The following is a 27,231-nucleotide window of genomic DNA, read 5'->3' as shown; positions in this document are numbered from 1 at the left end:
ACAATTCACAGACCATACAACTTTAACATGCACCTCACTGCGATCTAGCTTAATGCATATTTTATAAGGGATTTACCATCGAGACAAAATTCAATAATCTTGCCTGATTCTAGCAAACGTACATGTAGTAAGCTCTTGTACTGAGATTTCGTTATCAGGACTACAACTTGTGAATATTCTTTTTCAAATGTCCAAAGTGGAAAGGAAAACATATTTGAATTTAATTTTCTAGTTTTCAGTGTGCAACTTAAACTTACAGATATGAATTGGCTCTGATTTCTCAATACACTTAAGTTTTTTTCCTGAACAACTTATATCAACAATTTTCATTTAAGTCAGATTTTGTCCTCATTGCTTTGCTTTGAGAATTCGAGGTCTGGTATTATATGTCTATTTTCAGAATAATAAGGAGGATATCCCAGGCCTAATGACGCGATTTGCTGCGCTTTTTTACGACACAAACTATATTTGGGATGACTATACTACACACAATATCGGCATGAATTTTATGGAGAAATCTTTAAAAGCCTTCAGGTATACATGTACACTGTACTCACTTTTGTGTATTTATTCCAATGTGAACATAAGGAATTATTCAGGTCATCTGCTGTTAGATCTGTAGACAAAAACAAATAAATATTAAGATTGGGTCGGATACTTAATGAATTCCAAAACTGGACATAAATTACGTATTTAGTGGATTCACATTTTCCAAAATGCTGTATGGATGAATAATGGCTAAAAATGTAATATTTTGATCGATGGTATTGCTTCCAGCTCTGGGAAGGAGATGCCTGATGAGCTGAATAAAACATTGGTCGAGATGTTTCTATGGGTGATGGAGACTGAGGATTTGGACTACATGAATCTGGAGTTCAGAAAATTGTCTCTGTATGGACATGCAGCCTCAGAATATCTTTATTTGTTCACAACAAAGGTAACATCGGTAGTCTTTTATTATCATAATCCCTATAGCTTCAAGCTACCTTTTTTACTGAAAAAGTTGATAGGTAAAACCTGTACAGTATCTTAGTACAACATAACTTCTCTTTTGTTAAATGCATAATCAACAATCAAACGATGTGAGATAATGACGTCGGGGCGGATACCTAGCAAAAGGGAGGTAATGTATGCAACGACCAAATAACACACTCACTTTTTCCAATCCAACAATTGTGAATCATCTGCATTGTTACAGCATATCGGAACCAAGACATCCGAGGTTATTTTGCCATTGCTTCCAGCCATAGTGAGACAGATGAAGCACGAGGAGAAGGAACTGGCGGAGAAAAGTCAAATGATTGTCTATCAGATTAGTATAAACGATTACAAACTATTGGAAGGTTACCTGGAGCCCCTCGTTGTCTGGTATAAAGAGACACACTCTGCTTTTGCATTAAGTATGTACATCGTAGACAAATCAGGATTTGAAATAATGCATGTACATTTGGAGTAATACACATCCTAACTTTTGCACTGAGATAGAAATTCACTTTCTTTGATGATATATGGCGTCGCCTGCAAACCTTTTTTCTGAGCATTAGGTTGCCTTCATCATTGAGCTTTTTATATTCCCCTCGAAACAAAAAGATTTAATAGATCCGAAATTAAATTGATTATTGGAAGTGTATATTACAGTATTATAGTACATTATTTTACACATTGAATATTCCATATGCTCGTATTACCATAATAATGGTCATATAGAAATTGCATGTGATTTTGAATAACCACAAAACGTAATGTATGAAAAAATTGACTTTCTCAGCTATTTTGTAAAGGGATATCTGAAATGATTAATATAATTTTACATCATGTAGATGACTTATGATATATTATTATACATATTCGCATTTATCTATATTCTCAGGAGCGATATGGAAGCCGTTTGAGGAAAGTGATGGTTTTAAAACTTCGGATTTTAAAGACATGATGGAAGCTATAGAGGAGGACACTGACAACTCTAAAATATTTACACATGGTATGCTGATGAAATTGATGGCTGAAAGACAACCGGAGGTAAGATATTATATATAGATATATAAGCGCCCACTGGAAGACGACTTGCTCTCGCCAAATACCCATTCTCGCCATCGCCTGTGTACTTGTATGATAACACATATTTTCAGACATGTTTTTGTGGAAGTTAGCATGGAGTATCTTCTATCTGAAGATGGCTTTATTGACTTAAATTTGCATGGTAATTGTACTGATATAAATGCGATGTCGAGAATTGGTACTTGGCGGGACCTGGTCTCTGACCATAACATTTGTACAAAAATTTGTTTCACTATGTCTTGTTAACAACCAATTGGCAGAATCAAATGTAAATCCATTTGAGATATAACTATTATCATTTACCACAATAAAATTCTAAGAATTATTGTTCTCCTCATTCTAGCTGTTTACCCAGAAGCACGTGAACCTGATGATAGACAGATTTCTTGATGACAAGCTGTCACAGCCCAGTGTGTTAATAGCTCTTGGGGAAGTCGTAGCCAGTCAACCACAACTTTTTGGAGATGACATGGTCGAACGGATATTCCGAAATCCAAACTTAAACTCTTCCTCTCTCCAGGTTATAGCTGTCAACCTAGGACTACAGAAAAAGGTTTGTACTTTTAAATATGCTCTACCGCTGACAGAGCTTAAAAATATTTATTATTTGGACAATAATTGATGTTTAATCGTGTATACAAGTATATTCATCTAATTAACAACAAATTATATTAAGATAAGTTGTTTTGCTTGTGTTGTCTTCGCAATTATTACCTCATTTCGTATAGGGCATAGTGCCCAGAACTTTTTCTCTGGATGCAATTAATTTTTGTAAATGATTTTATCCAGATTAAAATAACAAACTCTATGATGATAATCGTATAAAGCTCCTTTTAAAGTAATAGCATTTGTTAATATTAAAAAATATTAATTTGTATGATCATGTTTAAATAGATGAAATATACCATTTGTCGGCAGAATATCTTTCCTTTAAAGTTATATGTGCCATAATTTCCATACTGACTAATCAAGAAGAGCTTTTCGTACTTACTTATTGACTATCAACAATTACCAACATTTTGAGAATTACAATATTTATAATGCGTAGGTTTTTTTACATTTTACACAGATAAATAAGAGTTAAAATATATAAAGATAATATGTGAACATTTTAGGAAATGGTTAATACCATTCTGGACGAACTGATTTCTCTGATAAAAGTTTGGAATGACCCGAACCATCAGATATCCCTGTTAGATTCGATCCGTATTCTGGGAGCTAAGTATGGCGTTGAATACCTCAGACCTCATCGTAAGTTGTTTGAGGATATCAAGAAATATGGCAAGAGTTCTGCTGTCAAAGACATGTCAGCTGCTATCGTTAATGCGATGGATGGCGTCAGGTAACCATTGATGAAATGATAATGGTATATTGTGGATGGTTTTGTTTTGTTTTATGTAGATTTTAGTTAAACAAATGTTCGTAAAGAATAAGGATACTATATCAACAAAAAAACAATAATTATTATCACCCACAGCATGCTTCAGAGATTTCTGTGCCTCTATACTGTTTAACTTCAGTTGTGATGTGTTTGGTTTCTTGTACTAAGTTTGGTCCATCTGTTTCTCACTTTTCCTCTTTCAAGCACTAATCCATTAGGTCATACAGTTTTTTATGTTGTGAAGTCGTGTTTTTTATTTCTTATAATTGATTTTATTTTGTCTGATTTGCTTCAGTTTCAGACATTTTAGTCCCTATAAAATAGTTAATTTATGAACTTGATGATTTGAAGGTACTGCTTATAATATCTGTAAAATGATTCGTGTTTATCAGTATGGAGGGAATTATCACAGATGTCATTCAAACAAAAAAGAAGGTCAAAACCCTTGATAAGAAAGTTACTAAGGTCCAAGAGGACGTCAGTGGAATGAAAGCATCAGTTGAAAAACAGGACAAGGTGATAAAAACTGTAGAGACTGGCCTTCAAAATGTCGAAAAGCGGGTGGATGTTGTGGAGAAAGATCTTGACGAAACCAAGGCTAGGGTTGAGGAAATTGACAATAAAGTAAGTTATATTTTGGGTTAGGAATACAGTGTACTGTCATTTCAGGGTAACTAATCCGTTATTTGTAGAAATAGTCTGAGAATAATTTTCAGCTGTAGCTAATTCACTGTCCGGGAACTGTTACTGATAAATCAGAGAAAAAGTATCGTATCATAACGACAAAAAGTGAATTAATGGATTAAGATACTGTAAACCAACAAATGTGAGTGCCATGATCACCGAATGGTTAAAATGACCCATCATATAACCACTTTGAAGTCCTCTACCTCTAGGTCGTGAGTTCGAATCATGTGTGCGGTAGATACATCGATTTTCTTCAATCTCTTAAATCTGACACCAGGCTGTTAATAGGACGTAAAACCAATCAAAACCAACTTATTTTTTGCATTTAAATTTCGAGTATTTCGTGGGTCATCATAAATCGTTGCAAAAGATGAATCCAATTTGATAAATTCGCGAAAGTAAAATGCCTTTCCGAAGACGTTATACAGCTAAAATGTGCCGCAAACATACGTGTGTTAACAGTATCATTTCCAAAATGATAAAATTATTGTTCTTATTCATCAACAGACAATGTCAAACGCCCCAGCATGGTCTCGAGATCTGACAAAATTGATGAACCCGAAGGCCGACAATGACTGGAGGTTATTAGGCCAGCGCCTTGGATATTCATTGGACGACATCAAGGCATGGGCCACTCATAGTGACCCTTGTATGGCCCTCCTAAATGAGTGGTACGCTACCCACCGGATGATAGAGGCCACACATGCGGTTCTGAACATTCTACAGGACATTAACAGACTTGATGCTGCTGTTCTGGTAGAAAATGCCATGAAAGCTGTAGGTCAGTGAACCATAACTCAGGGAAATGTATTTGTTTTAAGGATAAGCTTCATTTAGTGATATGTGTCAGAAACTACAAATGAAAATCGTTGTTTTGAATATGGTTTGGAAAATTATAAAATTTATTAAAGTATTAGCTTGTTCTGTATGAAATCGTACCCCAATTCATCTGACACTTTAACATAGTACTACAAACATTAAATCTCAGCATAGCTGACGAAACCTATGACCCAAGAACTTACATTTTGCTCCTTACATTTTGTTTGTTTGATTTTAACCAATGATTTAAATTGAGGAATTACTGTTTCGTCAATTATATCTAGATTTAAAGAATATCGTCAACATTTATCTTTCAATCTGATGTTATCAGAGGATGTCGTAGAGGAACCCACAGAGTACACCAAACCTCCACCGATCTTCCTGAGCTACCAATGGGGTCACCAGAACGAGGTCAAGTTACTAAGGCAACACCTCCTCATGGCCGGATACGAATGCTGGATGGATGTAGGACAAATGGGAGGCGGGGACAAACTGTTCGAGAAGATTGACAATGGAATCCGAGGGTCAAAGGTCATCATCTGTTGTGTGTCCGAGAAGTACGCAAAGTCTCCCAACTGTAATAGAGAGGTAAAGACTCTAAAATGGAGTAGGTTTCAAGATATAAGATACACGTGATTAATAGTAACTTTGTCATCAACAAGTGTTATCTTCTAGTTTACTGCAGCTAAGATGAACATGGTACAATATTTTGAATGTAGTAATTAAGAATCTTTCAGTTTTCGATTTTTTTTTTTAATTCTCATTTTTCCAGTTTCTAAATGCAAATAAATCCAGTTATAATTTTGCAGGTTCAGAAACAAAATTGGTTTGAATATGTCTCAAGTTATTTTGATACAAATATGTGTTTGAAGATATAATAGTTTTATGAGAATAATGTTGTTCAAGGTATTTACCAGCTTCTTTGCTATTTCATTCTCAAATTTAGGTAAACTTGGCCGTTAATCTTGGAAAACCTATGATTCCACTGCTGATGGAGAAAATGGGCTGGCCTCCTCAGGGCTCCATGGGACCCATCTTCAGCGAGTACCTGTTTGTGAGGTTCTTTCAACGAAAGGGCGAAGAGACTGAAGACCAACGATTTTGGCCAGCTCCAAAGTTTCATGAGCTTTTGATGCAACTTAACATATACAAAACACTGCCAGATGAATCCCTCATTACCAAAGGTCAGTGATATGACAGACATTAAAATATGTATGACATATGACGTCTTAAAGATTAGTATAAGCAGTTTGAAGTCAAAGCATTAAACATCACAATATATTCAAAAATTCAAAATGATTTACCGCCAATAGTTACCCACAATGCCCTGGCGGAAACATGTTCTGAATGAGTTAAACATCGCCTTAAGCTATAGGTATGTTTACAGTACATTTCAGTACTTTTTTTACTTTAAAATATTTTGATTTTAATAAGAACAACCTTTGATTATGAATATAGAATACAAGGACTGGTGGATTCCTGTAGCAGAGGAAGTCGTCATCTACAAGAAGTTAAACAGTCAGAGCGGTGCTGCCATGTCTCAGACAAAGGTAAAGCTTATGATCCCAAAAGGTTTCAAAGTTCTTTAAGAAATATAAAAAAAAATACCTCAAACATTGATATTACTATTAGCCTTGTATTTAGATCTTGTTTCGAACAACTATCTATTTTTATATCATTACAGGACGAAGAGAGCAAGTCTCCAGACGTGTTCCTGTCGTACCAGTGGGGTAAACAGAAGCAGATAAAACAGCTGTACAAGAGACTGTCTGAGCTTGGTTTGACCTGTTGGATGGACATCTACCAGATGGGAGGCGGGGATTCACTGTTCGACAAGATCGATCGCGGTGTCAGGGGATGTAAGATTATGCTTAGTTGTGTGACAACCAAGTACATAGTCTCGGCCAACTGTCGACGGGAAATGACTCTTGCCGACTCACTGAAGAAGCCCGTGGTGTCTCTTCTGCTTGAAAACATGACCTGGCCACCAACAGGACCTATGAGTACTGTCTTTACTCAGTTTCCATTAATCGAGTTTAATCAGGAAGAAGACATCCAAATGACATGGACGGGCATTAGGTTTGAGGACCTCCTTGATCAGATAATGGAGCACGTACCGAATACTATTGGATATGTCAAAAATCCAAGACGAAATGAAGAGAAAACGGAGACCAAAGGTAATACAAATATTATGTCTTCAGATCAAAATTCTGAGAGAGAACAGCCCGAAAATGACAAAGAAGAAGAAGACATGACACAAAACTCTGAATCAAACGGCTTTGATGGTCAAGCGTCATCCAAGAAATCTAGAATAGATCAGAATACTAAAGATCAGAAAGAAGCCACAAAGCCGTCGTTAGGGGCGGACAGCTTCACAGATGACGATCCGCCACCAGCATATGATTCTCTGTTTTCACAAAGTGCTTCAAGGTCCACGAGTACAGAAAACAAGAAATCAACACAAAAGACCATGTCGGAGAAAAAGAAGGAAGCTGCACCAACCGTGCGTTATCCGCCCCCGCCATATTTATACCGACATAAGTATGTTGAAATTGTTCAACCAATTAAATCAGAAAAAAATAAGTCGTCGTCATGTGTGATTGTTTGATTCTGGAATAGATCTCGCTAGAAAGCGGATAGATTTGAACGGATTTCTACGTTTTTGCTTGTTTATGCCATATCTAATGTTCATATTGGTAGGAAGTGTACTTTTATTGTCTCTGGTGCCTTCGTATAGCGCAATTGTTCATATTAATGGTCGGACATATTGCTATATTTTTATGATATTTACAAAATCATTTGATATTCAGAACGATCCTTTCTTACTCACTGACTCCGTTATAAATTGCTTTTCCTCATTTCATCTTTGATAAATCATATGACCCGTCACTTACATTGCACAAAACATGTTTGTTTTTTAATACAAATTAGCCGTGAGTGATTTTTCTGTACAGCAATAATACTTTACGCACCGTTTTATTACATACACATTAGAAATTAATTATTTTTAAGTGATGCACAGTGTAATGATGCTCACCTGATATATTTCTTTATGCAATTAAATTATAATTGAACTTTACAATCAATTATTTTTTTTATTTCCTCTTAAAACATAATATAAAATATTGTTTTAACTATTGTATACATGCAAGGCTAATGTTTACTGTAGTACTTTGAATTCTCTATTATGTTATAGATGGTTAATGAATTACCCAGTGAAATATCATTGACTTGTTTATTTTTAAATAAACTCTATTTTTGATTTGTCTGTTTTGATAAACAGGCTGATATAAATGTTATATTATATCATGTAAATTCCTAAACGTGGACAGCTGGATTTAGCATAATATCTTTTTTCGTTATTTTCAAATCCTCGAGTTTATAAATTATACAAAGAAAATTATATTATTGTTTTGTATTTTATATTTCTACATGTGCTTTATACATTCCATACTAAACAAACCATGTTGGTTTTGTCATAATAAAATTATTTTCGTGAGATAACATGCTGCATACTAACTGTACTTTAAACCAACTTTTTAGTGTGTGATTAGAATATTAGACTTTTTATCGAGTAATTAGATTTTGCAAAACTAACAAGCACTACTCATAGAAAAACTTAATGGTTGTTTGGCTTGGCAACGCGATATTTTAAAAGTCGCTGCGAAAACAAGTTGGTTTATAGTACTTGTTTACTATATAATGCTTACCTGTGATATTTTTATTGTGTTATCTGTATTGAATTTACTTACAATTGTTTAACGTTTGATAATCAATTTACGTAATCTGTTAATACAACCAACATAAATACCTCTATAGCTGGGAAGTTCATTAATTTATGTGGCTTTTGTGTATATAAATAACAATAATATCATAGAAGAGGTTTTGTTTTACACTTTTCCATAAATAACAAGAATATTATGTAGAAGATATTTTGTTTTACATGATTCCTTTAATATATCAATATGTTTGACTGAATGTTTAACAAATCCAAGACATGGATAGTTTTACGTAGAGATGATTGAAATGATAAGAAATATAAAGAAATACAAAAATCAACATTGGTATTCGAAAAATTAGAAATCTAAACCAGGAATAATTAGAAGAGAAAGAAAGATAAAGAAAATGAAAAGAAAATGATTCCGTATTCTCAGATTTATTACTATTACTTATTTGTTATTTTTAAAAGTAGTTCAGATAAGAACATTCATATAAAACACACAAATATTAACTTTGACATGTCTGTAAGTAGTAATATTGAAAAATCATATTAAATCACATATTAAATAACGCCTACAAACACAATTATAACCTATTTGGTTCCTGCCAGTAGATGTCACATGTCATATCCTTGCAGTTTAAATAAATGATTCAAATGATATTATTTTGTTGCTTGATTTTGTTTGTAAAATATGCAAGAAGTAAAAACCAAAATTTAACCACCTCATTTTGGTACAAAAGCGTCAAAATTCCCCGACGCCACAATATCTCAATTACGGTATTGTTGTGTATCGTGCCTCCCCCATACACTCCAAATAAGCAACAGCGAAATCTATTGGAAAATTTTGTTCAAAGATTAATTGTAGTAAATGAAATTGAGAAGATATTGGATAAATTTATAGGATAACTTTTTTCCCCTATGCGATATTTTGTGTTTAAGTAATAAGAATGAAGAAAAAAGAAAGGTTTTGCATTTGTGTGTTTTGATATATGATTTATTGGCTTATAGAGCCAGATTTTCCTAATCGATATGTCAATCATTAATATACATTAGTATATCAATCAATACAAATGATAATGTTCCCGTTCGTCTACTTATATGATTTTTTTTTTTAATTATCAACTGATTACTTACAATTTTACATGGTAATAGCCAGGGTATATTATTTAAGTTTACTGCTGGTAAAAAAAAGTGCTGACATTTTTTTAAGTGATACTCCTGTATTAACATTTACAAAACATTTCAACGTGAGTTCCATCCAGGTGATGGGGTGTCATTCTACTTTTAGCTTACCCGATTTTTGACCATCATAAACCCGGCTTCTGGTTCTTGGTCTGAAAGTATGTAATTAATGAAATTAGTTTTTCTCTGTAAATAAATATATAGATGTTAAAGATGCTCCAACGTCGACAAAGCATAAATAATATTTATCATTTGGACAATAATTGATGTTTAATCGTGAATATATATGTGAAATTAACACAAAAATACATATAAAATCATTTGTATTGCTTTTTCCGGGATGCTCAAACTTTTCAGCGATGGTGATAGTGTAAAGTAAGTAACTTTTGTTACTGAAAAAATACTTATTCGTCTGTTCCGTCTGTTCCTGTTTTTTAATAGATAAACATAACCATTCGTCGTTCGTGTAGCAACTTCGATATCGATGGTAAGTCAAGTGACACGTAGAAACTTTTGTTCGAGTTATACCCCTTTACCAATCAATGATGGGACGGTTGTTTAATACCTGATATATGACCTCCGAAAATATGAAGTTGTATTACATAAAGCAAGCTTAACTGAATGGGGATTACAGATCAAACCACACAACCGAAGGTATGTGGTCGAATAGGAAAATCGAAATAATAGGGATGATGAGACCTATACATACGTGACCAGGTAATAGAAATCTACTAGTATTTTCTATTTGCACTTAACTTCTTACCTCATGTATTTGTCTCGGAATGTTGTCTTTGTCCATGTCCCAACACATTCCCCCAAAACTTGTATTGAGCTTATCGGGTAATCATCCTCTGTGTTGTTTTCGTTCGACTTTCTTTCCTTTTTCCTCGGGATGCCTTGTCATTGTGGTGGTACAACATAACCTAGCGTGTTATTCATTCTTGTTACAATCCCTTTTCACTTCCTACGAGCAGTTATTGTGAATTTCATTCTAGGTTTCTTTATTGGACATTTTTGTCTCTATAGTTGTCATTGTCAGAATTCTTTTTAATTTTTTTCCTGGTGAGGTCTGTGTCACACTGCTATATAAGGACTGAGAAGACCAATCTTTTAAATAATTGTACCTGGATGTGGATGCTTCAAATATTTTTGCGCATTTAAAATTTACTTTGGCATTTCTTAATGTATTGGATCTGTCTATCAAATCCTATTATTAATGATACATACGACTCCTGCGAATTATGGAAATGCTCTAATTGTGCCTTGGTCCCTTATCGTAACAATATACTGGGATGGAGTCCCATGTTATGTGTTCCATCGCTGCTATTCCAAAGTATCCATATTAAATTAGTATTTATGATTCTCTGTAGATACAATTTATTTTTTACGGTCATATTGAATAAATAATGTAAGTACATGGTCCTTTAAGTTGTTCTGAAAAAATATTTCTGTGGTATAACTTGTATAATCGATACCTTAAAATTGTATTGAATTTAAATATCAATTTCATCAGTAATAATATTGTAAAGCGAGTTTACTTAGTGCGCGGTATAATTTTGCTATTTTTTGCAATTTTAATGAAATTTGTAAATTCTGATCACCAAGGAAATATAAATTCATTAATTGACGTACCGAAGAACAATAGTTCCAAGGAATTGCAAAAGGTAATCTCCGTGAAGATTTCCCGTATAGGTAACCGCGAAATATTGACTTGCATTTCATTCATTATAATACATTTTACGTATATCTATATGATCTACCAATTGGTTACGGTTTGTATTGTTGCAGTCTAGCGATATAAGGCGATTATAAAACCAACACATTATAAGTTCATTATCCTCAGGCCGATCCTAATGCGGTATTGTATATCGAAAAAGATTATCCAGAAATACACATTAACGTATTAAAAGTCAACGTTTATAATTGGATGTATTTAATACCTGGTTAAGAAAATTAAAAAAAACATGTATAAGTAAAATTACAGCTTCCAACAAAGTGATCTAGATAGGTCTACTTTGTGTTTAATTTAGAACAAATTCAGTAGGTAACTAAAGTGAATTTGTTTTTCATTGCAACATTTATTTTGTTTGCAGATACCATAGTAAGAGAAGATAAATAAAATACGAACACGATATAAGAATGAGATATTTTATTACACTCTTTTGTATGTATGAATTTTATAAAAAAAATCAATTGCGTTGATAACAACAAAACTTCCCCGCCATTATCGTGTTACTCAGTATGATGAAGCGTATCCCCAAAACTCGTCTTATGTATTGTTATGACAAAAGAGTTAGAAACGTTAAAACGCTAGCTCAAGAATTTAACAGATTTAAGCCTGAAAGCTCAATAATATAATTAAGTAATTAATACAGCTATTTTAAATGCGCATTGTATTGTTTAAAATATCCCTTATGAAATCAATGATGTAAATAAAAATACGAGCTTTTTCTATTTTCGAGTTGTTGGTTTTCTTTTGTCCGTATGGAGATAAAAATAACTAATTATAAATGTCAGCGAGAGTAGTTTCTCACGGACTTGTATAGCGATAAATGTATTTCTAGCTGATAACATTTATCTATACTCATACTAAGGGTCTACATATATATATCGATTCTAATAACTTCCTTCTACTCTAATGGTTTTTATATTGTATTAAATCAATTAAAATTGTATAAATGAAATATACTTACCTTGTTAGCTGTAATACGACACTGAAGAATTAGTCCATGCCTTTGGGATTTGTCATTACTGATGTCTATCTGTTTAATTTGTTTTTGAATGTACGTTTGGTACTATTTGTATATCAAATTGTTCAGTAGATGCGTGGAAGGAATTCAGAAAGCCTTATACTAGTTCTTCATAGACGAATCACATGTTTACATGTTTAATGGATTGTAAATTTTTTCTTTGTTTTCATACGAAATCCGATTTTCTCATCAGTCCATTCTTTTCTTCTTACCTCTATGATGAAAAAATCCGAGAATCACGTAAAAACCTGACATTATCGTGACGTCACTAGAGAGACAGACGTTGCGTATTGATTTCAAAGAAATAATCCCTTGGAAACTCAAAGGAATTGTTTGCAAACTTTTGTGAGAATCCGCTAGGCAGCTTCACACAGTTTACAAACAAGAAGTTTTGCATACCCCAATGATCTTTTTTTAAAGTTTAAATAAAACAAAGGGATAAATGCCTTTTCATCCTTTGAAACATTATGTATATATATATTCATATTTTCTTCTTTCTTCGTGGAAAATAAGTTTTATCTCCTTAAGAGAAATCAAATTCCATTGTGCTTGCACTATACATGTATATGTTATGATATTGCCTTATCATATAAAGGAGGTTAGTGGATTTATGAAATTAAGAAACATAGATAAGAAATAGTTCATATATAAAACTAATCGACCTGTAAATATCGGACCATGGCACCATTGCTTCAGTAATACATGTATATTTCACCTCTGTACTCACCCAGCATAAGTAGGGATTCAGCATTGCTGGGAGTATTTCTTTTTTATGCAAACGTCTTAATCATCTAAAATGCAGATAATGCTCCTTGTCATAAAATATTTTCAGATATTCTATTTCGCTTTTACTCTTTCGGTTGCCAGCATCACCGAGATCGATATGGGGAAATAGTTTAATGCTGCTTTGGGAGTTCTCAGCGTTCAAAGTTAGTACTTGTTAAAAGTATTGATTTACCTGAAAACAAACACTCGAGATAGGTAGCAATATTCATAATATACTATTGTTAATGTACAAGTGTTTGAAGCTAACATCGAAAACAAATGTAATAAAGGAAGCGAAATAGCATAGCAATGCACTTAATTGCACTTATCATGCAGAAGGTGGCACATGAAAGAAGGTGTGCTGTATGGAAAGTTTTACTTTGTCATCTCGTTGCTATACCCTGCTGAAGAGCCACACAACCCCCAAAAAACACTAATCATGTTTGAACAGTACGAATAGGTTAGTCATACACTGCTTTGTAAATGTATGTAAAGTACAAACATTAGATAATTTTCACAAACAGAGGAACCCAGTGTCGAATCTGTACAGGTATAGTCTACAACACACACAGACGATTGATCTGTTTAAAAAGGAAAACCTTTATCCACCGCGGCATATTGGATTTATCTGTTAACCACTTTTGAATTCTATGTGTATACCATTTGGTGATATTTTACAGGTTCAATAGCTTGGCAGGTACCCAGATATTCCTTTTTCACCTGTGACGTGCTCAGTGTGAATCTCCCATACCTGGCGCTTTCTATCGTATGTGGATTGAATGCCTGGGCCGAATAGCCTTAAAGTCAATAGTAACTATCTGGACATAGGAGCGTTCGTTTAGAAATACCTTTTCAACAGAAGGGTTGGGGTATTGGTGACGCTTCCTGGAGTTGTAACGAGGTTAAGTACCGGTCATAGTATTGGTCACTCATCCTTGTGTCATCCGTGGAAATGGTACCCTGACAACCACAACAAAACACATTGCTGGTAAGTATTTTGTTTATAATACAATTTGAATTTCAAAATATCGATAAAAGAATATGCCCTCTAGTTTACGACATATTTATTGCACATTTTACTTCATTGATGAAATCATTACGGCACCATTATCAGATTTACACAAACCAAAAATAGTTTTAAGCAAAGATTATTTTTAGACTAGTTTTCAACATGAAAACTTGATTATGACTACGATTCAATGTTATGTTACAAAACTGATCGTTATAATCCACTCAACAACAAAACTATGTGAACACATTTTCATTTATCGTGAGTATTTGATTACGTATATTTATTTCTCAATAATGATGTTCCGTTCATTTTAATGAATACAATTGATACATTTTCGTTAAAAGAAAATTCAGAAATGGACGTTGGAAGTTATACATTTTTTTATGTTTTTTTTTTTTTTTTTTTTTTTTTTTTGAGGGGGGGGGGTTATAATTTTCATCATCAAAGAGATTTCTTTTTTTTTCTTAACAAATAAAATTTCATAAAGTAAATAGCATTGGTATATATTTAAATATGTCGTGTCAGGTTAGTATTGTGAGTTGTCTTAAATGTTTCATATTCGACAGAAGATCAAAGCAAACAAACAAAAAGATATCGTATCGGCTAACAGTAGACAATAACTACACACGGAATTCGGGTATTAGATTAGGATTTTGTTTAAGGTAGCTGTCAAACGGATATGTCACTTGTGTGGAGATTGTTTCTTTTACCAAGAACTTGTTAGTTACATCAGGGATTTGTATCAGATACTTGGGATCGGCGTGCCAACAGTAGATGATAACAAGACTTGAAATTTGGGTATTAGATTAGGGGCAGGCTGAAGGTAGCTGTATAAGGGACTTGAAACTTCCATTGGGATTTTTTCTTTCACCGAGAGCTTGTTAGTTATATCAGGGACAAATCAGGTGTAACAGGAATGGTTGATTGATTCAGAGACAAAATTGTTTCTTGTGCAAAGGATTTTGTTATAATTATTTGTTATACGCTTTATCAAGGATCTGGTAATTGTTTCAGAATAATAATTTGTAAGTAACATTGAGGAGATGGTGTGTCATACAGTTGTGATTCTAGGGCTTGTTAGATGTAGCTAAGGTTTCTTTCTTGATTGCCTGAATGTTGTTAGTTGTTAATTCACTTGTTAGTTGTACCATGGGCTTATATATTATATCAGAAAATAATATAGTTACAGTTTGGAACTTTACAGTTGTAACAAAGATTTACATTGAAAGCCGTAGGAACTTGTTAGTTTTATTAATTTTTATTTGTATGAGCGATAAGAACTTGAAAAAAAAATATAAGAATATGTTCCCTCAATTTTCTCGTTTAACTGACGTTAGCATACTTCTTATAACGACAGTTTCGCGTATTGAGTCGTGTATGGTAATATCTGTCAAGCTACAGGTATACATGATGTCATGTGGAGATCTTATCACCGCTAACGTGTAAGGTTGTGTCTGAAATCCTACTTTAAAAGGCGTTATTGATATTCACCTGTGTACAAAACAACATGAATATACAAAAACACATCACTTTACATGATGTTATAGAAGACGCAACACCTGTGCAGGAAATATACAGGTAAAGTTACTTTAACCGTTAATACGTTTTAATGCCTCAATAACATTACTGCAGGTAAATATGAGTTTAGCTTCCTTTTATTATCAACAGCCTTTTTAAATCCTGTAGATATTGTCGGATATGTGATGAACAACACTGAATGCATAAGCATGACATGCTTGCTTGGATTATACGTATATGTATTAAAGTATGGAGGTAAATCCAATATTGTAAGTTAAAGGGTTTACCTATAAATCCATTTCTCTCTATATGGACATTGCTGATTCATAGATGGTCCTCTCAGAAGCATCGCTGTCTACTATTATTCATAATATTGCTAAAATAATGTTCTCGTATGTCTTTCTCTTTCCGCTTTGAAATTAATGTAAATTGAAATTTAGTTGTGTGTTAATTTAATGTTTACTCAGCTTTATCTTTATAAAAAAATAGTTGGTAGCGTGAGAACAGTTTCTTATATATTTATAAAGTAGGGAGGGGAAATGATATGGAAGTTGAAAATAGTTCCAGTAGATACTTGAATGTAACAAATATTTAATATGGTATCATCGTTCCCAACCGATATTATTTGTATCTATATATATTTCAAGTGAAGTTACAATTGTTGAAATACACATCTATCATGCCACTTCGTTTAAATATATCATTGGCTATTTCGTTGACATTAATGGAAGTTCGTTCGTCAGTTGATCATGTGGATCTGCCTTTAATGTTATATGGGGAAATGTTTCAAATTAGAATGTTATTCATACATACTTTGCATATTGTTCAATAAATAAATAAAACCCCATTTGATCAATTTCTTTACAACGAAGACATGTATACAATATCCAATACACTCTTGTAAAGAAATCGAAATGTCAATTTTGCAAATGGAATGAGGATACCATCAGAGTTTTGTCAGCAATTAACGTTCCCATCGCCTCCTAAAAGTACCTTCGCTTTTTAACTAAAAGGGGTGGCCAATTTGTTATACATAAACTTATACAATGTAGTATATCAATTACAACCGCGTTTTAGTAAATTGGAGTGACACTCACATACTATATATATAATTTATAAGTTTCGTTGGTGACATCATTGTCTATTTGTCAATACGAAGCTTGACATAATCCACTTCGCTGAACATTGGCGAAAGCTTCCGATCAATCACTTTAATGACTATGATATTTAGGGTGCATTCTATCAATAACATATTTTCGCTAACGATGCATACACTAGAATTTTAAGTGCACTGATGTAATTAGGGGTAATTAATGTTCGTCTAGTTGGGTCTTTGGCTTAACTAGATAGTAGGCACAGCTTTAAAGAGAATTATAAATGAGTTTGCACTCTCTTTGTCAAATGAGTTTACATATAACCGTGTGACTTTTACACAAATGAATCACAACTGAATACCATATTTTTAAATCAAATGTATATTAAAAGTTTTCTGATTTGATAATAGATCAGAAAATGTCGATTGCATGAATAAAACATGCATCTTGCAGCTGTGTTTGCCTTCAATAGATTTGATATATTGTAATCAGTTAGAAGTCCGTAGTTCTGAGAGGTGTGAAAGGACCCATTCCCTCTATATCTACAGATTTTTCAATAGTGTGAAATATCTTCTCATGCGACATATCATATGGTCTAAATTCTTTTTCAATGGGGCTCTACAGAAAAGAACTTCACCCCCATTTTAATACCACTTTTGTTGATAGACATTAGAGTTGTATGCCTACACCGGTGGTCGAGGTTATGGAAGCTCTGGCCTTCTAGCTGTTGTGCTCATCGATTTGTACAATCGATCAACCGATCACGAATTTGTACAGTCAATGACGGTTTGTTTAAAGTATTATTCAACGCCACGGGAGCTTTCATAATATTTCACATGCAATTCCACTCACCAAGGATAAAACTAAATATCCGTTCATGTATATACATGTACATTGGAAAGTAAAAAATGAGTTTTAGATATAGAATATACAATCGATTTTGCAAATGCTCTTAAAGTTTAGCTTTGATGAGTTAAACATGCTCACAAACAGCTACAGATTCTCGTTTTGATGATCAGAGGTATAAATGATCTTGAAGGCTGTATTTCCACGAAATCAATATCAGGATCGCAAAGAACGTTTTATCTGGTGCTTAATCAAGTTCTGTGTCAAGACAACCATGCGAAATCATTTCGAAAGACAAATTTGACATTCCAAACATTTTTTCTATATGTAGCACTATTAGAGAGAAAATACTAAAATTCTGCAATTCTCTTCATTTCAAGAAATAGTGAAATACAATTGTTCTTCGAAATAAGAAAGCAAACGCATCTCGTCGTGTATTATTGGTACACATAAAAAAGGACTTAGAAGTCATCTTAAAGAAAGTTTAAATGAATTGACTCTCAGGTCTTTTTTCTCCCTTTTTGGTGTTCCACAAGCGAGTTTTGACCTATTTCGTCTTTGCATATTACAAGATTACTGTAACTTCCTTGTGAAAAAAAACCTTATAAATCACGTTGTGTGGACATCATGAATGAGGACATTATGAAAGGGATTAAGAAGTCTTGATGTCAATGATGGCACCCATAGTCACTGTAATTGAAATAGCTTTACAATTCCAACATTATCGTCTGCATAAATATTATTTTCATATTTTATTACTTAATTGGCAGATATATATCTGGCATAAGTAAAAACTAACATGTAAAAACATACCAGGTAATGGAAGGTCACTGAGCACGGTTGTACATTGTCAAAAGTGCATCATATAATGTATTATAGGATTGTAAAACAATCTTGGGAGTTCCGTAATATTTACTTTAAATGACAACGGTACGACAAATTAGCTGGCGGTCTTATACCGTAATGTAAGGGCAGGGCGCCCACTGGTGATAGTTTAAATGGGGACCTTAGAAGGGAGTCCGTCCTTCAATCACAGAAGGGGATGGATTAGTATAGGTAAATACTTACATTCCAAACACTGTTGATATATTGTCCATACAGGCAAATAAAATAGACTTATCATATACCTGTACGGTGGCGGGCATAACTCACCTATACAGGTAAGTATAAGGTGGTATAGACTTTCTATTCAGGTGATAAGATTGTCTATATTGAAACTTTAATGTTTGTCAAAACTACCACTTAAGACCGAACAGGTAGCGCTTGTGACAATGTGACTTTGATCTATTTACCTGTATAGCGACTTACCAAACAATTCACAATCGCGTCCACGTTTTCATTAATAAATTTTAGGTACGGTTCCTTACGGGCGTAAAGTGGTCGAATATTGATCGACGTGAATCATATTGGTATAAGGACAAAATTTCTCGATATTCAAAATTAAGAGTAAATCTGTTAACGAAAATACATAAATTCTAATTAATTCTTTAATATAAAATACTTTCAATGGCATACATGTTAATATATAGTGAGTTGATAAAACGTGTATATGACATGCTCTCTTGTCCTGGCATCCTTGAAAAGGTGCGAGTATCTCTCCTCGATATTAAACATTTTAAAAGACCTGAATCTATCCTATTTACACAGGCATACATTGTAATTCGTATCGAATTGGTTATATACAGGAGAATAAGTTCTCGTCCACTTGCAGCACTTTGCGCTAGTAGAAATGAATCACAAGTCACAGCCTTATATTTATTTCAAATTTCGTCCGTGACTGGGGGAAGGATTGGCGTCATTCGTTGAAGCTTAGCGTTAAAATTATGGATATAATTAATTAAGGATTACTTTTCAAAGAAGCCAATATACAACAATTTCGATCCCTAGTGTGAGTATCTATAGACAACGATGAAAGATACTTTTTTCACCCTGAAATGTGCCGGCTTCGTCAGAGAAGCAATTCGCAAATACTTCGCAAATCCAATATGATCTTTGCCAAAAGCAGGCCTGCATCGAAAACGCGTGCGCTAGTGAATGATGAACTTTGTTAATAACTCTACTTTCACCTGTGAATATGTATTGTTGTATCATTGCCTCACGATAATGTAACTACTGCACAGATATCTCTTCATTGGGGGAAATCATCTGAAATACAAGAAATAATATCCAGATTGGAATTCATTATCGATCAAATAGTAACTCGAATCTGAAAACTTCTATCAGAAAAAAATTAGGTATGTGTTTTGAGGGGAACCTAGACCTGGATATTACAATGCAACAGTGTATGGTTGTAATTTGTCTTTTACATGTATGGAATTTCTTTTGAAACAATTACTGACAGAAATGTTTTAACCCTGGCTGAGATATTCGTTAATATTCAGGGTTGTTTTGTGTGACCTTCTTGAACTGGTTGAAGTATATTGGCGAATGTTGGTGAATTGGTGAGTCGTTTTCGTGTAATCTACAACGATTTTCTCATAAATTATTCACATTTTGTTTGTGTGGAATACCTGAAAATTCTAACAGTTTATAGGTGTAATGTCAGCAAGCTGGCATCTAGGTCTTATATGTGTTTTTAATTCACCCGTGTCGTGACTATAGTTCATAAGTAAGGTTTAGGTACAGGTAATTAAAAAAGATAATGTCAGTCGTTTGTTTCACTTACAATATATTTACCGGATATCACTAATACACAAAGAAAGTCAACATGAAAATATAGCGATAGACTTTTAAATATACACTCGGATTTTAATTATACTTCAAATAACATTTTATTTTTATTTATAAAATAGGTAGCTATATTTACTGGGAAGGTCGATCCAGTGGAATATCTGTGAAAAAGACGCGACGCATGTAGTTTAGTTCTTAATGACTGAAATCCGTTATGAAATATCGCCAAATAATACGTAAACATGCTTGTAGCTATTTACTGTGTAAGCTTAATTGCATCCGATTAACATTGCTTTATACAGTGAAATAAGCTAATGACAAATTCAACAAAGACTCCATTCTAACCGGAACTGTGTTTACATATCCAAATTAAAACCCCAAATTGAAATCAATGAAGCGTGACCCTATATGTTCATTAGAACTGAAAGTTTGTTTACCTAAGATACACCTAAGACATTTTTACTTTAACTAATATGTTACCGTCAGCTATAAATCATATTTCGCCATGATCAATTTTTCTAAATCCTTAACCTAGTTGACGCTTTCAATTGTCAGCATTGTACTCTTGTGTTTCTAGTAAAGTACAATGTCGTTTTTGTTCTTTTTCACTTTCGAACGGCTAGAAATCACTTGCAGAGTTGTTAAGATCGCTAATACCGTATATCATATGGTAATATCTTTTCAATACAAGCCTGAAGCATATAAATTATCTGACCTCTGACCTCGGGAATGCTTGGTGCGTGGAGATAAATTGTTTGCGAAGAAATGCGGGTCTTGGCTTGTCTCTGACTTTTCCTTATATACATGTATTACGTTTACCTGTGTAAGTAAGTAATGAGAAGACATACACACAGACTTACATAGGTAACATTTAATAATTATTGTGTGATTCTCGTGTATGACATAAAACAAGCAGAGTGTTATGTTAGTACTGAGAGTGAATTCGAACATATCATGAAGTGTGCCCTTTGACTATGGAAACCATTATAAGAATACGAAACTAGAAGGATGAGATATGGGTGATACCAAATACTTATCTATCTGCTGATAGACCCGGCAAGTTATCCTTAGGATGGAATTACTGTCATGTGACTAAGGAAATAGTTTGGACGCCAATGATTTCGCGACAATCTGGATGATATTGGAGCCGTGAAGAACCAATCATTTCTGGTATGGATATTGTATATACTTATCACTAAATCTCCTTATGGCAAGAGACTCTTAATGTAGTCGAAGTCCCTGCTTACGGGTATTGTATGTTGGTACTCATCAAGTCAGTTTTTATAACTCCGATATATAGATCGCATTTACTAGTGACGTTGCAGAGCAGGTATTTAGTTTGTGGTTCGACAAATCGATGTTGCTGTTTATCTTTCCGGTACGAGGGGGTATATACTAAGGCAACGCTCAATAATTCTCTATAGACATTACAGACAGGGCGAGGCTCAGGAACGTACTGGAGTATTGTATTTTATACAGACAAAACAAGGTATTTACTTATAGTATACAATTGTTTCGTGGGTATTTTGAGGGTACTACTTCTTAATCATCGCCGCGATATATATGGATTATGTCTTGTGGAAGCGTTTGCTTCAAAACTCCTAGTTATAAGGATACAGAATTGTGTATGCAGGTACATAGGTATAGTTTTTAGTCATAATATCAAACGAAATGGTATCTGACACAGATTAAGTTGAAAGGTCAGTAAATGACGTCAGTATCGAAGGTAGCCTAAGTAGAATTGTCGATATTGTACTTATCATTGTTTTCATAAATTGATTGAAAATTATCGATGTAGAAGACCATGAATATTGTGCATTGTGGAATTTTTATTTTGGGGGTTTGTTACGTTTGTTGGAAATTTCACTAAAATTTATATACAGAAATTACAATTGATACAATGTAATGAGGAAGTTGATCCTTTGGTAGCAGTAGTTCCTCTAATACTCTGAAAATGTTCGTCGTCGTGTATTTGAAAAGTAATGAAACCAATTTACGGTATAATACCCGGTATTTCTTATTCATAATTCGATTATTGAAGCTATTAATATATTATCATCCAGTGTGAGAACCATCATTATTGTCTTCTTTAAAGGGAGATTATAAAAGATATTCTCTTTGCTTTAAATTGCCTTCTCTTTCGTATTGTAGTTTTGTATATCTAACTCACAGCATTATAAAGTTAAGCTGTTGTTCGCTTGTTATATCCTATTATTCAATCAAAAAGGATTAACGCCGATAGGTTCATTGAATTAATTGATCTGATTTGTTGATATTACGTTAAATTATGTAATATCTAGTAAAATGTTATCTTACGTTGTGAACCGCTTAAAACCTAAAAACAGCAATGTAAAATGTAACTAAGTGAGAATATTCCAAAATGGGGGAAATTAACAGGATCAAGTTGAACTGACCTCTCATATCTAATCGCATCCAATTTTCTCGCATTTGGTCGCAGAGGATTAAGAAAACGTATGTTGATTAGATACAAAAATTCTTACGAAAAACTTAATATTCCTTACAGTTATTTTATAAGTGAACATTTTAGACTTCGTGCACGTTTAATTGTGACAATTGGTTATTTTATGTTCTTAGTTAAAAAGCATTCGGAGCAAAACAATTCTGGTTTAGTGCTTTGTTCCGAAATAAAAGAACCCGATATCCTATAATTTCTATGTTGTCGCTTTATTCCATTCTTTTGTCACAGCATTAACAAAAAGTACAGCCTATTCCAAATGGATGTTTGATTTATGTATGGTGCAATCAGTATGCAGGTAATAGATAATGCTATAACTTAATTTGTTTGTACCTTTTACAAAGGTTCTTACAATGGTATACTTATCCCAATGATAAAAGGTTCTCAGTTAAACTGATACACATTTTTTGTTATTTACAGTTGACGCAGAATCTACGGGTCACACGGATAGCCGAAGAACAATCCTAGCCCGCTATAAATTACCACGCTACTCTCTCCGTAATTTCATTTGGGCCTCCTGCTGTCATTTAAAAGGAGTTCGGTGAAGAAAAAGAAAAAAACGCGAAGGTTGTTCCCGGACATAAACAATGTGACAACACAGTGGATTGAGTACTGGATATTTAAAAACCCTTCACGTGCCGTACAGATAATTGGAGATAAATTGCAGTCGAAATAATAACTATTTACTCTAAACGTCGTCAAAGCAAAGTGGTGGTATTTCGAACACAACAAAAGGGAATTATTGAAACTGACACCCCTTCCTCCAAAAAACTAACACTCGGGCGGGCATGAAGCACCAAACCTGCCATATACGTGTTTGGTATCTGTGGAAAACGACTACGGATTTGTTTGTTCTCTTGAAGATTTCCACTTGAAGTGTCTTCTCGCAATCGATACTTAAAGAGAAAAGTTTGGAATATTTCATGTGAGTCATTCATTTTAAGTGTAACGAATTTTATTATTTAGTGGAATGAATAATTTTATATAAGTACAGAATTCAGCTGCAAATTATTCTCAAGATGAGGGCTAAACGATTCGGAAAGGCTAAGCCTATAACACAGCTAACGGACATAATCAAACTGGAGTATTTCCAGCAAGTCCGTTTCTTTATTGACCTTGGCATCGAAATGGAAAAGACAGATGAAAATGGCCGCACACCCATCATGTTATGTCCTTTGATGGAACCGGAAGTATGGGGCACCGGCATAGCTCGTTTGCTCATTGAAAAGGGCGCCAGTTTAGAAAACTGTGACAAGTATGGAATGACAGTGCTGCATCTTGCTTGTATATACACACGTGTAGAACTCGCGAGAGTGTTCCTTAATGCAATAGATTTTGACTTACTAGAACAAGACAAATGGGGTAATACAGCACTCCATTATGCTGTTCGCAGTGGGAATTTGAATCTCGTCAAAGTCATAACCCAGGCTCAATGGAAATACAAGTTTGCGTTCGACAAGAAAAATCGCGACGGATACACAGCTCTTGACGAAGCCTACAGGTTGAAAATGAGAAAAATCGCAGAAACAATTGAGGCTGCTGAAAACCAAACACAAGAAGACGCCGACAATGAGTCGTTGTCACAAATACCCTCTTTGAATATCAGACTTTCACGAGATTGTCTCAATTCTCGAACTCTTTCGGATTTTGGGTCTATATCTAGGCGTTCTTTCCGAACGCGTCCAAAGACAGCGTTCCTTATGGCACGTAGAGACTCGGCATCAAGTAGCAGCAGTGCTTCAAGTCTTTACGGCCATGATCGAACGGTAGTCAGCTACCGGAACTTTGTCAGACGCGAACTGGAACCCAACGAGAGAGACGAAAAGATGATTCTTCGCTGTGCTCCACTATCCGATTTCCGAAATAATCCGGAATATCTTTTCCATCTTGTTGTCCCTGGCGTGCTTCCAGTCAGCGAGGGCATGAAATCCGGACGCCCAAGATCAGCATATGATTCAAAGCTTAGTTCCTCCAATGGACGAGACGGCCCCTACTTCAGTTGGAGGGTTGAATTCAAACGGCTGTATCGCCATTACGAATACCAATGTACACCATCCTACCGGGATGGGATAAAGATAGCTCCGGCCGATCTTTCTTATCTTGATGCACCGCTAACACCAGCCCCATCCGAGGACCCAAACGAGGACGAGAAAGGCAAAAGGAGCAAACGATCAACAAGTTCCATAACCAAACAAAACACAGCAGAAACAGGAAGGCAGCGAAAGCAATCACAGCAGCAGCAACAGGGTCATAGCCAACAACAGGCGCAGCAACAGAAACAACAGGAACAGTCAAAACGCAGAACATCCACAGTACAATCGGGGAAACAGTCATCCTCATCCATGGACGGCTCGATGGGATCTAGTAGTGAATCCATTAGTAGTGGAACGTCAACGAAAAAGGAGGCAGCCCGAATGACAAATGGAACTACTTCCGGTGGCGACTCGCACGGCAGACAGAGCCGAGTTGCGCATTATACCTAGTATTACGAATAACTTGTGTGAATAACCTAAGAAATAAGAATAGTCGAAACATAGTGGTAAATAAACGACGTGCGTTTGGAACTACGTTTTTGGAACCTTTGGATTCTTATTCAAAGAAATCAGTTTTTGTATGTCTAGTACATGCTTCTAATTTGGATATTTTCTTAATTTGAAAAACCATCTTTTCGATAACTGTTGTAGAATCAACGTTTGTTCGGAAATATGTATAACTTTTCAAAACCGGCCCTTATCTAATCCGCTCCCTCTGTATTCCCGTGTAATAGTATGACATTTTTCTTCTTAATTTATAACTAAAGCCTGGATAATCAGGAAATCTGATCACATCGACTAAATATGCCGGTCCCGGTGACATCAGGTTCTGACAAATTACAATGGACTTTTAAAATACTTACAAAGGATCGAATCGCCTCTTGCAAACGTATTTTCAGTGTCGATTTGGCGAAAGTCGTTGTTTTCATAATTTGTTACTTCATATTTTAGAAAATTGTTTATATATTTACTTGTGATGTTTTTACATAGCATATGTCTGTGATATTGATTTTGGTTAACCATATCTTAAACGCTATCTGACCAAATATCGCTTAGCAAGGAATCAAAAGTGGTGAATGTGTATAACCTTGTAATCTGTTTCCCTTTATTTCTTAACATATAGGAAAAAGTTTTGGCTTTTTTCCCAAGAGAAAAGAGGGTTATCATGAGTCTCGCTATATTTCCAAACGAGTTCTTGATGTATTACAAGTATTTTTGTAGGTTTAATTGCTTTTTGAAATCTCTTACATGTCTTTTCAACGCGTTGTTTCATGCTTTAAGTCATAACATTTTAAAAATCAACATATCATTTTCAAACTGAAAATATTTAGAATCAGATACAGAACTTAACGGCTTAGAATTACATGGCGCCTTTTTTGTAAGTGGAATTTAGACCATATAAAATACAAATTTAACAAATGTGAAATTTCCAATTGAGATGACAGATAATAAGATAATATTTATGTTTATACGAGTTAAAGCCCAACAGCCCTTGATTTATTTTCTTATGTTGACAACCGTGTATAGATTTATGTGCTGTGTATATTTATCCACGCCATGATAAGCTAGCCATATACAACAAGCCCCTGTTCGAACGTTGTATAGGGTACTTGAGATTCGTCCCATATGTAAATAAATAACTTCAAATTTTCATTTCTTATCGTACCATGCTGTAAGACGATAGCATAACCATTTATGCCCAAACGATAAATCAATATGATTTGAAGGAGAATTTTAAGTTTTTGTTTCTAATGGAAATTTCTTATAAAATTTATTATTTTTATAGAAATGCATTTTTGTTGAATACATTCTTGTTACGTTAACATTGTTTGAAAGGGATATGGAATATTTTATTAAATTTTATTCTTACTTGCAAAAGAGGATTTGTGTAATTGTTAGAATTCAGTAGGCATTCAGTGTAATTCAAAACACTTGCACCAGAACCTTAATCGACGCAGACGCCAGGGTGATTCCAAAAGCCCCTCCCTTCCATAGACGAGCTAAATATGGATACAAAGCACAATGACATTGCCATAAAATTGCACATTCAATGCTGCAACAGGACATGGGTATATATTTAAACATTTTAACTAATCATTTTATACCTGTACCATGGAACGTTTTAATGGGAAATATTAGGTTACACAAAAGTGACGTTTTGACGCATTTACAAGTCTAGGTTAGAAATGATGAATCGTGTTCATCTTGGAATCGACGTG

General features: G+C 34.2%; 2 protein-coding genes across 7 annotated transcripts in view; both read left to right on the top strand.

Moving 5' to 3' along the window:
* The window catches only part of LOC138325523 (uncharacterized), a 29,810-nt gene extending 20,484 nt beyond the window's left edge, over nucleotides 1–9,326 (top strand). For all 3 annotated transcript variants that reach the window (XM_069271249.1, XM_069271250.1, XM_069271251.1), the window contains 12 exons: nucleotides 401–534; nucleotides 778–937; nucleotides 1,199–1,400; nucleotides 1,871–2,019; nucleotides 2,402–2,611; nucleotides 3,174–3,400; nucleotides 3,832–4,063; nucleotides 4,634–4,907; nucleotides 5,277–5,533; nucleotides 5,892–6,129; nucleotides 6,404–6,495; nucleotides 6,630–9,326. In XM_069271249.1, coding sequence (XP_069127350.1) covers nucleotides 401–534; nucleotides 778–937; nucleotides 1,199–1,400; nucleotides 1,871–2,019; nucleotides 2,402–2,611; nucleotides 3,174–3,400; nucleotides 3,832–4,063; nucleotides 4,634–4,907; nucleotides 5,277–5,533; nucleotides 5,892–6,129; nucleotides 6,404–6,495; nucleotides 6,630–7,553 — 3,099 coding nt within the window. In that variant the 3' untranslated portion in view covers nucleotides 7,554–9,326. The remainder of the gene's footprint in view (nucleotides 1–400; nucleotides 535–777; nucleotides 938–1,198; nucleotides 1,401–1,870; nucleotides 2,020–2,401; nucleotides 2,612–3,173; nucleotides 3,401–3,831; nucleotides 4,064–4,633; nucleotides 4,908–5,276; nucleotides 5,534–5,891; nucleotides 6,130–6,403; nucleotides 6,496–6,629) is intronic.
* Nucleotides 9,327–13,791: 4,465 nt separating this feature from the next.
* LOC138325522 (kinase D-interacting substrate of 220 kDa-like) lies at nucleotides 13,792–26,890 on the top strand. Of its 4 annotated transcripts, XM_069271244.1 has the most exons (3): nucleotides 13,792–13,913; nucleotides 14,044–14,351; nucleotides 23,400–26,890. In XM_069271244.1, the coding sequence occupies exon 3, from the start codon at nucleotides 23,999–24,001 to the stop codon at nucleotides 25,460–25,462; it is 1,464 nt and encodes a 487-aa protein (XP_069127345.1). In that variant the 5' UTR covers nucleotides 13,792–13,913; nucleotides 14,044–14,351; nucleotides 23,400–23,998; the 3' UTR covers nucleotides 25,463–26,890. The 4 variants fall into 4 exon arrangements, with proteins under 4 accessions (XP_069127345.1, XP_069127348.1, XP_069127346.1 ...); XM_069271247.1 differs by lacking the exons at nucleotides 13,792–13,913; nucleotides 14,044–14,351 and adding an exon at nucleotides 15,842–15,953; XM_069271245.1 differs by lacking the exons at nucleotides 13,792–13,913; nucleotides 14,044–14,351 and adding an exon at nucleotides 21,321–21,673.
* Nucleotides 26,891–27,231: the final 341 nt, after the last annotated feature.

This window comes from Argopecten irradians, chromosome 6 (genome assembly GCF_041381155.1).
Source record: "Argopecten irradians isolate NY chromosome 6, Ai_NY, whole genome shotgun sequence".
Taxonomy (NCBI): domain Eukaryota; kingdom Metazoa; phylum Mollusca; class Bivalvia; order Pectinida; family Pectinidae; genus Argopecten; species Argopecten irradians.
Note: the sequence above shows the minus strand (reverse complement) of the source record. Positions and strands in the feature narration are given on the sequence as shown.